Source organism: Marmota flaviventris, chromosome 18 (genome assembly GCF_047511675.1).
Source record: "Marmota flaviventris isolate mMarFla1 chromosome 18, mMarFla1.hap1, whole genome shotgun sequence".
Taxonomy (NCBI): Eukaryota; Metazoa; Chordata; class Mammalia; order Rodentia; family Sciuridae; genus Marmota; species Marmota flaviventris.
Genome location: NC_092515.1, coordinates 29,333,311 through 29,347,050, shown reverse-complemented (window position 1 = coordinate 29,347,050; position 13,740 = coordinate 29,333,311). Strand labels below are relative to the sequence as shown.

General features: G+C 33.7%; 1 protein-coding gene and 1 non-coding gene across 2 annotated transcripts in view; one reads left to right on the top strand and one right to left on the bottom strand.

Annotated features, from left to right (window-relative positions):
- Positions 1 to 13,740, bottom strand: part of Lonp2 (lon peptidase 2, peroxisomal) — a 94,973-nt gene that overhangs the window by 42,949 nt on the left and 38,284 nt on the right. Inside the window, exons 8-9 of the mRNA XM_027938989.2 lie at positions 9,896 to 10,037; positions 1,248 to 1,398 (exon numbers count right to left, since the gene is read on the bottom strand). Of these exons, the coding sequence (XP_027794790.2) occupies positions 1,248 to 1,398; positions 9,896 to 10,037 (293 nt within the window). The remainder of the gene's footprint in view (positions 1 to 1,247; positions 1,399 to 9,895; positions 10,038 to 13,740) is intronic.
- Trnav-cac (transfer RNA valine (anticodon CAC)) lies at positions 4,346 to 4,421 on the top strand. Its single transcript has one exon. It is a non-coding gene; the product is annotated as a tRNA-Val (tRNA).

Genomic DNA, 13,740 nt, shown 5'->3' with positions numbered 1-13,740 from the left:
TACTCTATTTTCATTTTACAGTACTCTCTGATTTTTTATATCCTCCTGGGCAAAATAATTCTAAGCAATTAAAATTAGGTAAAAAGGCTAGAATTTGCCAGGTGCAGTGGCACACACCTATAATCCCCGCAGCTCTGGAGGCTGAGGCAGGAGATTTCGAGTTCAAAGCCAGCCTCTTTGAACTCAAGATCTCTTGCCTCAGCAACTGGGAGGTGATAAGCAACTCAGTGAGATCCTGTCTCTAAATAAAATTAAATAAAATACAAAACAGGGCTCGCAACGTTCAGTGGTCGAGTGCCCCTGAGTTCAATCCTTAGTAACCACCCCCCGCAAAAAAGCTAGAATTTAAGAATTAGAAACACAGAATTTTATCTTTGCACACTCCAGTGAAGAAGACATGGTTTATATGCTGGGTGTGGTGGTGCAAGCCTATAATCCCAGAAACCTAAGAGGCTGAGGCAGGAGGATCACAAGTTCAAGTTCCAGGCCAACCTGGGCATTTTAGCAAGACCCAGTTTCAAAATAAAATGTCAAAAGAGGGGCTGGGGATGTGTCCATGGTGAAAAGCCACTGGATTTATTTACAAATAAATAAATAGTAACTACCTGACAGATTCTACTAAAGAGAAAGGTAAAAGCACCATGCACTTTAAGATACAAACAAGGTTAAATCTGAACATGTCAAAATTTATTCTTGATGTCTTACAGAACATACACGTATTCTTACCTGTTATGGTATAAACAAACAAAAAGTTTTACTGTCCTACATTTTTTAAAAATATTTTTTTTTTTAGTTGTTGATGAGCCTTTATTTATTTACATGTGATGCCAAGAATGGAACCCCAGTGCTTCACACATGCCAGGCAAATGCTTTACTGCTAAGCCACAATCTAGCCCCCCAGATTTTAACTCTATATAAAAAGCTGGTTTTGGGGCTGGGGATGTGGCTCAAGCGGTAGCGTGCTTGCCTGGCATGCGTGAGGCCCAGGTTCGATCCTCAGCACCACATACAAACAAAGATGTTGTGTCCACCGAAAACTAAAAAAATAAATATTAAAAAAAAATTCTCTCTCTCTCTCTCTTTAAAAAAAAAAACCTGGTTTATATACCTCATTCAGAACCTTTGAAGATTATACACTGGCACATTAATTTCATTACTCAAAATTCCACAGCATGACTAATTTTAAAGGGTATGCTCAGAAAAGCAAGAAATGTCAAAAATAATGATTTTATTTATGAATTAAGTACCTGGAACCTGAATGATCTCCATTCTATCCAATAAGGCAGGTGGTATAGTAGCAGTGGTGTTGGCAGTAGCTATAAAAAGAACTTGGGAAAGGTCAAAGGCCACATTTAGATAATGATCTGTGAAGTTATGGTTTTGTTCAGGATCCAATACCTAGGAGAGAACAATAAACATTTAGACAAATTCAGAAAGTCCAATAGAAAGCTGTACAAACTGAAACACATATGATATATCTGCAAGATTGACATTTCTGCTCAATATAGTTAGTTTGGTAAACAGAGGTATAATACTAAAACCTGAGCATCAGTCTTTGCATTTCCTATACTTTTAATACTTTTTAAATAATGTAACATCTTCAGTGTCAAGCACAAAGAAGCAAAAATTATACTATGTTCTTAAATCTATTTATTAATAACTCATCATGTGGCCATTACAAGTAGTCAGTCAATCCTGAAGAACCAGTTTGGCAGCACACACTATCCAAACTGCTATAGGAATATAAAGTAAATGTGCAGAGTATTTTGAAATTCTTAGTTAACAGATAAAATAATAGTAAGTATATCTCTCTGCAAACATTATCAGAAAGTCTGGTATCAATTCTTTAACTGAAAGGGGAATTCCAAATAAGATTAAACTAATGAAAAATACCATGTTGCTATATTCTAATTTAGCACAGCAAAAAATTAACTTAAAAATGCCTTAAAGCACAATCTTTCTGCTTATAGTAAAATCAACAAATCTTTACAAATTTTAAATTAACAATTAGATTCTTAAGACAATCAACTGTATATTAAGACACTGTATCTTCTTTAGGTTACTGCTAACATGCTTCAAGTTATAGACACAGACTTTTACCAGGCCTACATAAGAACCTTAAATAATAAGTACCTTCCACATGTTCTAAATCTTAAACACACTACCACTTTCACTTACGCCAGAATTACTCTAAATAAGTTTAATATACATACTCAAAAGGGAAATAATCCAATTTAAATATTTACTATAATTTTACTATAAAAGCAGCCTTTCCCTGATTCCCTTTTAAAAAATATACAGTTACCCTTAATTCTAAGCTCTTTGCTTATAATCTTAAATTTTATTAAACATTCATTATTAAAAAGTTTTTCTTATTACTGGAAATTCATGTTTATCTACATAACATATCCCAGAAGACTAATTTTACAAAACTAAATCATGTTTGATGTTAAAGAAAGAGGAATTTCCAAGACATCAAAGAAAACTCTTATGTTCAGTGAAGAATTAAAAGTAATCTTACTATCAATTATCTGTCAGTTCAGGTGAAGTAATTTTTTTCCCTTAAATTTTGAAGCACAAAGAAGCAAAAATTACACTCTGTTCTTAAATATATTTAAATCTACTGTTTTTTATAAAGTAGAAAAATCACTAAAGCAATGTTTCTGAAATATGCATAAAATCTTTTAAAGTGCATTATAGTTATATTTAAGTTATGAGGAGATAAAATTAGTGATGTCCAATTTGTCTACCTTCATTTTTTTTTTTTGTTCAGGTAAACACAAGAAATGCAGACTTTAAACAGTATCAGAAATACTGATCGATATTCTACCACTAAAGAAGAATTTCTAGCAAACATTATTCATATGAAGATCCAAGGCAAACTGATGAGTCCATCAAGGGACAAAAATTTCTCTAAGAATATTGAAGCCATCAGTCAGGTACAGTGGTGCACACCTGTAATCCCAGTGATTCAGGAGGCTGAGGCAGGAGGATCGAAAGTGCAAGGTCAGCCTCAGCAACTCAGCAAGACCTTTTCTCAAAACACACACACACACACACACACACACACACACACACACACCCAAAAAAAAAAAAGGGATGGGAATTTAGCTCATTGATACACCACCTCTGAGTTCAATTTCCAGGACTGAAAAACAAACAAACAAACAAAAAACCTCGAAGTCAATAAATCTCTGCTTCTTACTCCACATTCAGAACAAGTGTTTCCACTGCCCAGTTCACCCACATACATGGTCTGGTTTCCAAACTGATCAGACCTATTTTTTTCTCTCTTCTCCCCAATTAAAAGGCCTTCTCTTTCAATCCTAGAGTTATAATTCTACCTAATAAAGTATGTCTGGAATGGAAGGATCTTTGATATGACACCATATTCCTAGAAACATGGAGTCCAGCTGGGGGTGGGGGTGAGCTGTGAGAGGGTGTCTACCAAGAACTGTCCTTCAATGATAATTTTACTAAGGGAAGAACAACTGATGTTTGTAGGCAATCCAGGAATATCCTCTGCTTATTACAGATGACTGTAATGACTTTAGATATGGTAATATGGTTATGTTTTGTAACAATCTATGCCTTTTAGAGTTAGAAACTGAAATATTTGTAACACATGATGTCTGAAACTGGCTTCAATATCTTCAAAATTTAGAATGCACAGAAAATATGTAATGTATATAAATGAAGCACAATAAAATGAACACCTGTGAATCCACTCTCAATTGAGATCACATTTGTATTTATCCGTTTAGAACAGTAGAAAATGACCCACCCTAAGGGCAAGTAGAAACTATTCGTATGAATATTCATCCACATTTATCTAAAAATACCAGAAAGAAATTATCTTTTAAAATAATATATAAATAAAAGCTATGGCCTCCCTTGGTATACACATCATAAATGTGAGATAAGTAAGAAAAGGATAGAAATTCTGTTACGTGAAAGGCTGATTGTAGTGCCCATGCACATCAGCTTTCACTGTAACTCACAGAATGGTCCATATGTGCCTGATCAAGTGTTCTTATACGTGAAAATGGAAAAATGGAGTGGTTTAAAAATATTACTGCAAAAATAACATTAAAGATACATATTAACAATAAGAGAAAAATGATAAAAGAGTTGACACTTTAATTTCCAAAATACGTGTTGATAACCACATTAGTGTGTATGGAGAGCTAAATAGTACACCTCCTTTGTTATGGATTGAATAGTGCATCCTAACCCCCAATGTAACTATCTGAGAAACTTTAAGGAGATTAATTAAGGTGTAATGAGTTTAAGGATGAAGCCCTAATTCAATACAACTGGTATCCTTATAAGAAGACAAGTGGCTGGGGATATAGCTCAGTTGGTAGAGTGCTTGCCTCACATGCACAAGGCCCTGGGTTCAATCCCCAGAACCATCCCCCAAAACGAAGAAGATGACTTGTCCTCCACTGAAAGAAAAAAAAAATGTATACCATGAACCTTTGAAATAAATAGATGAACTCCTTATCTGCTAAAGACCCACCAGTACATTTACATGTGACACAAAAGCCGGTGAGCTACATAGGAAAAAATCTACAGATGGACACGCCCTTCAGGAGCTGGTGGCAAGAAATAAATGGGTCAACTCCATAACACATAACTGTGGAGTGGCCTGGATGATTTGATACATTGCAGCCAAATTTTTGCCAGCTCTTTATCCAATCCTTACTTCACTTCCTACTACTTGCACTTTACCATGAATCCTTTATTCCTGAATGTGTCCTATCTGGTACCTTTCTGAGATAGACTGCAAATTCTGATAATATGTAGAGTTAGGAATGCTGTGTAACATAGTAAAGTAGATTTAAACTCTATTATTAAGACTTTTGCCATTTAAGTTGTACATCTTCCTAATTTCAAATATCTGTATAAAATAAAAACAATTCATTTTATGGAAAGATGAAATGAAGCTGACCATTGATAGGGGTTCCCATATTTCTTTTTCACAAATATTCATTTCCTGACTATATTATATAATAAATTGAATACTGAATAGTGTTAACCTTTTTTTCCAAATGACAGAAAAAAATAAGTTAGTTGATTATCTTATTAATTTTAGGTTTTTCTTAAAATTTTCTTATACTGCTTATCAATAAAAATTGGAAGAGTGGTATACTGATATTAATGCAAATCCTGGACATATTTGTTTAACTGGCATAAGTTTTACATGGATATATGTGCTTGATCTTTTATTTTCTGGGCTCATGGTCATATTCAATCACTGTTTCTCCCTAATCTGATAAGGTAGAGAGAGAAAGGAAGGAAACAAAAAGGATAATTTTAATATTTTTCTTGTAATATCATTATTTAAGATATTTTTACTAGAATTTTTAGAATTCATATGTAAATATAGAAGCTCCTTGACTTACAATGGGTTATTTCCTGATAAGCATATCATAAGTTGCAAATATTTTAAGTGGAAAATGCATTTCATATACCTAACTCAACAAACATCATAGCTTAGCAACACAGTAAACTGTAGACTATCAGTCGTTTACTCTTATGATCAGGTAGTTAACTGGGAGCGTGTCTACTGCTGCTTCCCAGCATCTCCAGAGAGTATCATACCATATATTGCTAATCTGAGAAAATATCAAAATTCAAAGTATGGTTTCCACTGAATGCTTATCACTTTTGTATCATAATAAATTTGAAAAATTATAAGTCAAGCCACATAAGTTGAAGACCATCTATATAAATGAAGTGAAATGAAAATTTAAGATAATATATTGGGCTTCAAGTTTTTCATCTATAAAAGGATGAGTTGGATTAGAAGACTCCCAAGTCCCTCTTCAATGACATTCTTTGACAATAGCTGAATAACTTATACTGGAAGATCATACATGGGTTTTATCTAATTAGTAAATATACTACTTGATCTAATTACTAACTGCATCTAATTCTAATTAAAATCAGAAGTTTTTATTTTAGTTTTAAAGAAAAAAGTTTACTACGTCTGACCATTGACTTCTCCATTTGGGGGGGAATATATATTATTTAGAACTGTAAGTATCACCATCTATATAGAAAATTGGTAAAGTATTTGTGCATTTTACTTGCCCATTCATACAAAAATATTTCATAAATGCAATTTTATTTAATAACTAAATGTGAACATATATCAATTATAAACATGATAAAATCTGGTAAGAAAATAATTCTGTAATTTCAAGTCTATTACTTAAAAGGAATTTCCTTACTTCTAAATGCTATTCAATAACAGACTTGTTTGAACTCTACTGTTTACCACTATTTGTTTATTAAATAGTTACACCTATTTTTATTTATTAAATTTTCAAAAGATGATATCTATATTTTGAATATCCTTTTGGACAACACTTAGCTGGAAATACATTCTATTTTACATAAACAACAATTCCATGGAAGCTCAAGGAAATGGGCATGACTTATCAATAAACATGAAGACAATAAGAATCTATAGGCAGGGTTGGGGTGGTGGCTCAGTGGTAGCGTGCTTGCTTGGCATGTGTGAGGTCTGGGTTCAATTCTCAGCACCGCATATAAATAAATAAAATAAAGGTCTATCAACAACTAAAAATATATTTAAAAAAAAGAATCTATAGGCAAAACAAGTTGATTCTTTAATTTATTCAGAGTAACTACTCTAGGTTAATAATGTAAAGCAATTTTAAAAATATTTAAAATTTTTTTAAATATTTAAAAATAATATCTAGATGTTGTTTTTGTTGTTGTTGTTTGTACCAGGGATTGAACTCAGGGGTGCTTAACCATTGAGCTACATCCTCAGCCCTTTTTATTTTTTATTTTTGAGACACAGTCTCACTAAGTTGCTTAGGGTCTCACTAAGCTGCTGGGACTGGCTTTGAACTTGTGATTCTCCTACCTCAGCTTCCAGAGCCACAAGGATTATAGGTACCACCACGCACAGCCTAGATGTCTTTATTGTAAAAAGTTTTCTATGTGGAAAGCTTAAATCTACCCTCTTGGATCTTCCAAACTCTTAGTAGCGTTCTACTTTAAATCAACTGCCAAAACAGTGAGTATCAAGGTGGATATTAGAAAAAAAAAATCGTTTATCAATGATAAAACCTTCAAACATTATACTTGGTGACAATTTAAAATATACTGTACAACAACCAAACAGATTGGGAACTTAATCATTTCCCACGACTTACAAAGCTCTCTTTGAGGGACTTCTTTAGACTTCCAAATGCAATTTGTTGAAAAACTTAAGTATCAGTGAATTAGTGTAAAATTTGTTTTGAAAAGATAAATGTTTAATTGGAGGATCTGTCAGATTATCTGACAAATGTACCAATGTCAATTAAACTAAAAGCCCAAAGGTATTACCTAAGAAAGCACTAAAATCTGAAATAATGTTCATTATTTTATTGTTCATAATACTGCAGAGTAAACCAGTTACTGAACCAGAATAATTATTGTATGATTAAAAATGAACAAAAACCAAACAAAATCAGCCCTCATGTCCAAATTAGGAGCTTTTAAGTAGGATAATTGTATTTTTTATTGTCCAGACAGAACCCACTTCTAAGACTAAAATGGAGTGCAATTAATAATTAGGCATTATCCAAGACTGTTCCAGGCAAACTAAAATGTATGATCTCCTTGCTTCTAATACACATGCCTGAGGCCATCCTGTTCTAAGATTAGAAAAGCCAAGAAGAAACAGGAAGCCTAAGGGAACTAAAAGCAAGGAAATGAACAGTAAAAAATAAAAACTTTCAAAGTAAGTTTTCTCAATTATACAAATCAATGTGAATTAATAACATTTTACTTAAACAAGGGTAAAAGTGGTAGGAGTAAAGGCAATAAGATAAAGAAGACTGGCTGAAGTGATTTACCAAGCAATCAGGTCTCACATCCCTTCCCCCACCCCAGCAAAAAACCGGGAGGTTTATTTTCTTAAGGACATAAAACAGTGGCTCTCTGCACAGGGGACAAGGGGCACAACTGAGAAGAGCAGGCACTTTTGTGAGAACAAGGCCTCAGGCAAAGGAGCTCAAGCACAAGTGGAACGCTGGGATACTACCTCACCCCCAATCTTTCTCCCCCAACTAGGTTTCCAGAGGGCTAGCCAATTTAAACAGCTAAGAAGAAAGACATAAAGTTACTGACAAGAGGTTCCTCAACCAAACAGCCCAAAGAGAAAAGCAATTGTGAAATTCAAAATCAATAAGCCCTATTCCTGTGCTCACAGTTTCCAGTCAGATTTTTTATTGCTCACTTTTAAATATGAATACATAAACAACTAAAGAATTTCCAGAGGGTTAACAAAAGACTCTAACATAAAAGATACAAAACATAAACAGATAAAAGCAGCTTCAAGTGAAGGGAAATATAAAAACCAAAAAATCTATCAGTGGCTTTCTCACAGAGGTTAAAGGATATGTTACAACTACTGAATGGAGAGCAGCGTACTATAAAGTAATATGCAGAGAAGTAAAAACAGAAGTTTCTGAAAAACACATAGAGAGTTTTTAAAGATGAAGCTGAGGAAGTCTGCACAGAAAGTAGAGCAAAAAATAAAAGAGAGAAAAGAACACAATTCAAGATCTCTAAGTAATAGGAGTTCCAAAAAAATGTGAGGGAAAAAAATCATCAACTAAAGAATTTGAGAAGATTTTCCAGAAATAAAGATTAAGAATTCAAAGACTCTTTAAAACATCAACAAAAATGGATAGAAAGAGACTCATATCAAGGCATCCTAGATTACTGCAAAATTTCAGCACACAGACAAAAGGAAGGTCCTAAAAGTTTTCAAAGAGTAAAAAAAGGATCAGAACACGATTTTTATCAACAGCAATACCAGTAGCCAGAAAACAATGAAGGCAAAGTAAAATTCTGCAGAGAAATTGTTTCCAACTCAAATTCTGAACTCAAACTACCAATCAAATATGAGAGACACAAAAATATTTTGGAATGAAAAATCTACTAATATTTACCCACGTAAACTTTATAGGAAGTCATCAACATTAAACAAAATAAAACAAAGAGGGAATAAACCAGGAAAGAGACAAGGAATGTAGGAGACAGGAAATCAAACATGGCGGGAAGTGGAGAAAGATCCTACGAAGATAGCCGTGCACCAGATGAAGGAAACAACCAGTTCAGATTGGAAGCTTTACGAAGATAAAATTGATAGAGAACCTAAAATGTTTGAATGTCCTAAAAGAAGAACAAGACAACTAGAAAAAGTAAACAGAAGAAACAAGTCCAGTAGATCTTCAAAAACATGTACAGAAAAACAAAAAAAGGATCAGGAAAGGAAAAATGATAAATTGTGAAATGTATTTATTTACATGATAATTTAAATGTAAATACTTAATAGTGACAATAAAAAAGATAAACTCTATAATGAAAGATTTGGAGTATAAAATGATACCTTAGGGGTAAAAGAGAAGAAAAAAGGCAAAAATCTTCAACTCCTACAGAGGGAGACTACAAATAATGCCAAAAGTTGAAAATTCAAAACATAGCAATATATCGAAACTATGAAAAAAATGGAACTGATCCATAAAATGTTAAAGAAGTGCAGAACAGGAAATGGAGGACCCAGGGAGAAGACTCCTTTGATGCTTTTGGTCATAACCTTATAGAATTACTGATCTCTGTAGAAAATTTTGGTAAGCTAGTTAATATAAAAAAAAGAAAAAAGAAATGAAAAGACTTACCAGAATGAAGAGAAAGAAATATCCAAGACATTTTTATTTAGCTGTCAAATTGCTTCGAATTTTAGGCTATATCAAACCGTTCCCATAACTGATCACACACCAATGTGGATATTACGCAGATATGATCTACTCTCATTCACGCTCTAAGTGTGACTATAAATAGGGAATTTTCTAAAACTTACCTCAAGCAAAGCTGCTGCAGGGTCACCCTGCAGACTTTTCCCCAGTTTGTCAACCTCATCTAATAGGAACACGGGATTATTAACTCCAACAGTCTTCAAGCCATTGATTATACGACCAGGCATACTGCCAACATAGGTTCGCCTAGAGAAAGAAGGCAGCAAATTTACAACCATGAGATGAGGAGGAAAGAACAATATCACTTAGAAATCAAACTTGAGGCCTGTAAAGAAGTAATTCAGCTTCACCACAGCATACCAAAGAGCTCTCTCTCTTTTTTTTTTATGTATTATGGTTCATCAAAAATTATTAGATTCAATTTTTATTTTCTAAGAGCTCTCTTTTTTTGATGTATTATGGTACATCAAAAATTATTAGATTCAATTCTTATTTTCTACTTAATTCTGGCTACAAGCTGACCATGATATTAGAAGAACTGTATCTTGTTTTTGCATTTAGTAAAACAGGAAAAACACCACACTTAATCCACACAGTTTTGACTGTTCGTCTGAGATTCCAAAATGTCCAGTAGCCCTGTGAATTTAGTTTTAGTTCCTAAAACTCTCATGGTTTTCCCAGAGCACCCTTTTGCTCCAATATAACAACCATTTTACATACTGAAAGAGCTGCCCTAGGACTGGCTAAAACATCATCTTCATGAAGGAGACTAAAAATGGGCTCAAAGGGCCAATCAGAAGGTGGATCCCCTCCACCATAATAAATAATGAACAACAAACAAATTAGAAAAACTCCAAACTTTCAAAGACAATAATTACCTTTGAAAAGTAACAATATGTTGTTAGTTGTAGTAAGAGGGTCTGAGATCACCAGTATTTATGTCAAAATTCCATTATTTTGGATTTCTGAACTATATACATCACATATATATTAGGTGGCATAACCAAATTCTGCCAGATATTTTGTTGAGCATTAAAATTTTAGAAGCTGTTTTATCATACTTGAATAAGGACAATCTACATAATTATGACAGATGTAGAGTGTGGTATGAAATAAAAACAAATATATTTACTAAAAGAAAGTGTCCCTATGGTTACAAAGCTGGTAAAACTTTATTTGAAGCAGCAATTTATTAATTTTTAATTACACCCTTACTGTCTAAGTCAGGTGCAAAGCAAATGCTGTTTCTGAAAAGGCATAAAATTCTGACTGCCTAGAAGAAAATGATCAATGATAAATGGAACAGCAGCAGTTATCTCATGATCCACACAAAGCCGATTCACAGAGCAAGCCTCAATTCTGCCACATGACTGGTATAAAGTAGGACAGAATAAATAGAGTGACCTTTGAAAAGACAAGAAAGCCTTAAAAATGTCGTGGGAATGCCTTTCATCCAGAGCAGGTGACTAAGGCACTGGAACCAGATACAATAAACGTTGTACTGTTCGACCTATTATAATAAGAAATTAGCATATTCAAGATTTCAGGATGGGACTGGGGTTGTAAGTCAGTGGTAATACACTTGCCTAGCATGTGCAATGCCCTGGATTCAAGTCCCAGCACCATTAAACAAAAACAAAAACAAACAAACAAAAAATTCAGAACAGGAAACAGGAGAGACAAGATATGAAAATAATAAACTCTTTCAAATTATAATCTAGAGAACTTACACATTTGCTATTACTCATTTTAAGAGTGGTAAAAAAGAGACATTTTCTTTTAAATCTCAAAGCCTCTGTGAGCCATATTTTGTTGCATTAATTACTTTTTCTTTCCTTTTTTGATAGGTAGCCTCACCAGTCTAAACCTAAGGTCATAGAGAGAAAATAATATTTTAAAAACCCTTTTTAGAGAAGTGGAAATCTAGATATTAGAACTATAAACAAGCAATTTCTCCTGAACTTCCCACTGCTTCCCAGATCCTACAGAACAAGGTTCAAACATCTTTGTCTAGAATTCAAGGGCTCTTCACAATCTAGCTCCTACCAGGTTTTCCCAACTTGCTTCGGTTACTCTCCTGTTTCATTCACAATCAAGACTCTATTATACCCCTCAGGGTTTTCTACCTTTGTTAATATGGTGTTTTCCTGTCTGCTATGATACGGAATGGTCTGAGTGATTCAAGAAGGTCCACTTGGTCTCAGGTTGGTGGTATTTAGAAGGTGGTGCCTAGTAGGAAGACATTGGGAGTGGGGTATGTCCTTGAAAGGGGGTAAGATATTTCTTATGGAACTCTGAGTTAGTTCTTTAGAAGTTGTTATAACACTCTCTGCTTCCTGTTTGCAACATAATTCCTTGCTCCCACAAGTGCTCTTACCATTGTAATCCACCATGAGGTATAGCAAACAGGAGGAATCCTCAAAAGGGTCTATACGATGTGGTTTGGCCTTTTTAGACTCCAAAACTGACAGCTAAAAACTCTCTTTTCTTTGTTAGTAGCTTGCCTCAGGTATTTCATTATAGTTACAAAAATCTGACTAAAACACTTCTCTTACTCTCCCTGCCTAAATCACAATTCTAAGAAAGCTTTCTGACCACCTCTCACAAAGTGACCTAATAAATACCTATAGCTTTTACTGACCCTACAATTCTTCTAATGCTTACCTACCTAATGACCTAGTTGTTACTCATGAGAATTATAACCTCTTCTAAAGAGGACATCAAGTGGACACTTGATGACAGCAATAGGGTATTATTATCGAGTAGATGCTGGATAGAGAGCTATAACGTTGTTCTCCACGAGATCCATTATGCAATCAACCCAAAGCATCTTTCTACCACCATTGGTAGATAGATTGGTAGGTAGATAAGGTGATAAAAGCATTTGAGTGCTGCCAAGTGTGGTGGCATATGCCTATAATCAATCCCAGAGGTTTGGGAGGTTGAGGCAGGAGGATCGAGAGTTTAAAGCTAGCCTCAGCAACTTAGCAAGGCCCTGTCTTTAAATTAAAAAAACAAAACAAACTGTTTGAATGCTACTTTGGATAAATTACTTGACCAAAGTCTCAGTTTCCTTATCTATAAAATTGCAACAACAGTGCCAATTTCATAGGCTGTATGAGAAAACAAACATAAAACACATAATAAACACCAATGTTAATTATTAATTGTTAATTTCAATGTTAATTCTTATTTTTCCAGCTACTTAAAAGACTAATTTTGGTTTCTTGGAAAAAGTACAAAAGCAGAAATCAGTACATCTGAATCTGAGTCCCATGAAAACTTCTGCTTTATGAAAGTAACTATTACAAATGTATTTTTATAGCACCAAGTGTACTCAATGTCCTTAATGTTCCTCAGTCACAGGTGACATCTCCCAAATACGCACCACTAGCATAGAGGTCAAAGCACAAAGACAGTCATTACCACTGAGTCCATAAGTTATTAAGAATGTCTACACTGTGACTTCATATCGAAGTAAAGAATACCCAACCTAAGAAATACATGAACGTGCCATCTTTTATTAATATTTTGATTCTAAAAAGGTGGTAGGTTTGATTGATTATTTAATGATTTAAGCCTCTCCTGAAAGGACATTTTTTCCTAAAATCAGAAGAAATAAAAATTACTAGCTAGATAACTAATTATTTAATGAAAAGATTTAATACTTATTTATTAAAAGAAAAACTTTTAGTTTTTCAGAAACTGCTCTAGAAATGTAGTAGACAATGTCTTATCTACATTGAATTTGTTTTAACATGTTTTTCTATTAGGTTTTATCAGAAGTTATGGAAGAATGCAATTCACTGACTGAAAAGATTATATATTTTGAATAAATCCATAGAGTATGAAATCAGATGGTGCAAAATGTTGCAATACACAAAGAAAATGTTCTCTTTCAATATCACCAAACAACTGCAACCATTTCTTACCTAATTAACATACCAAA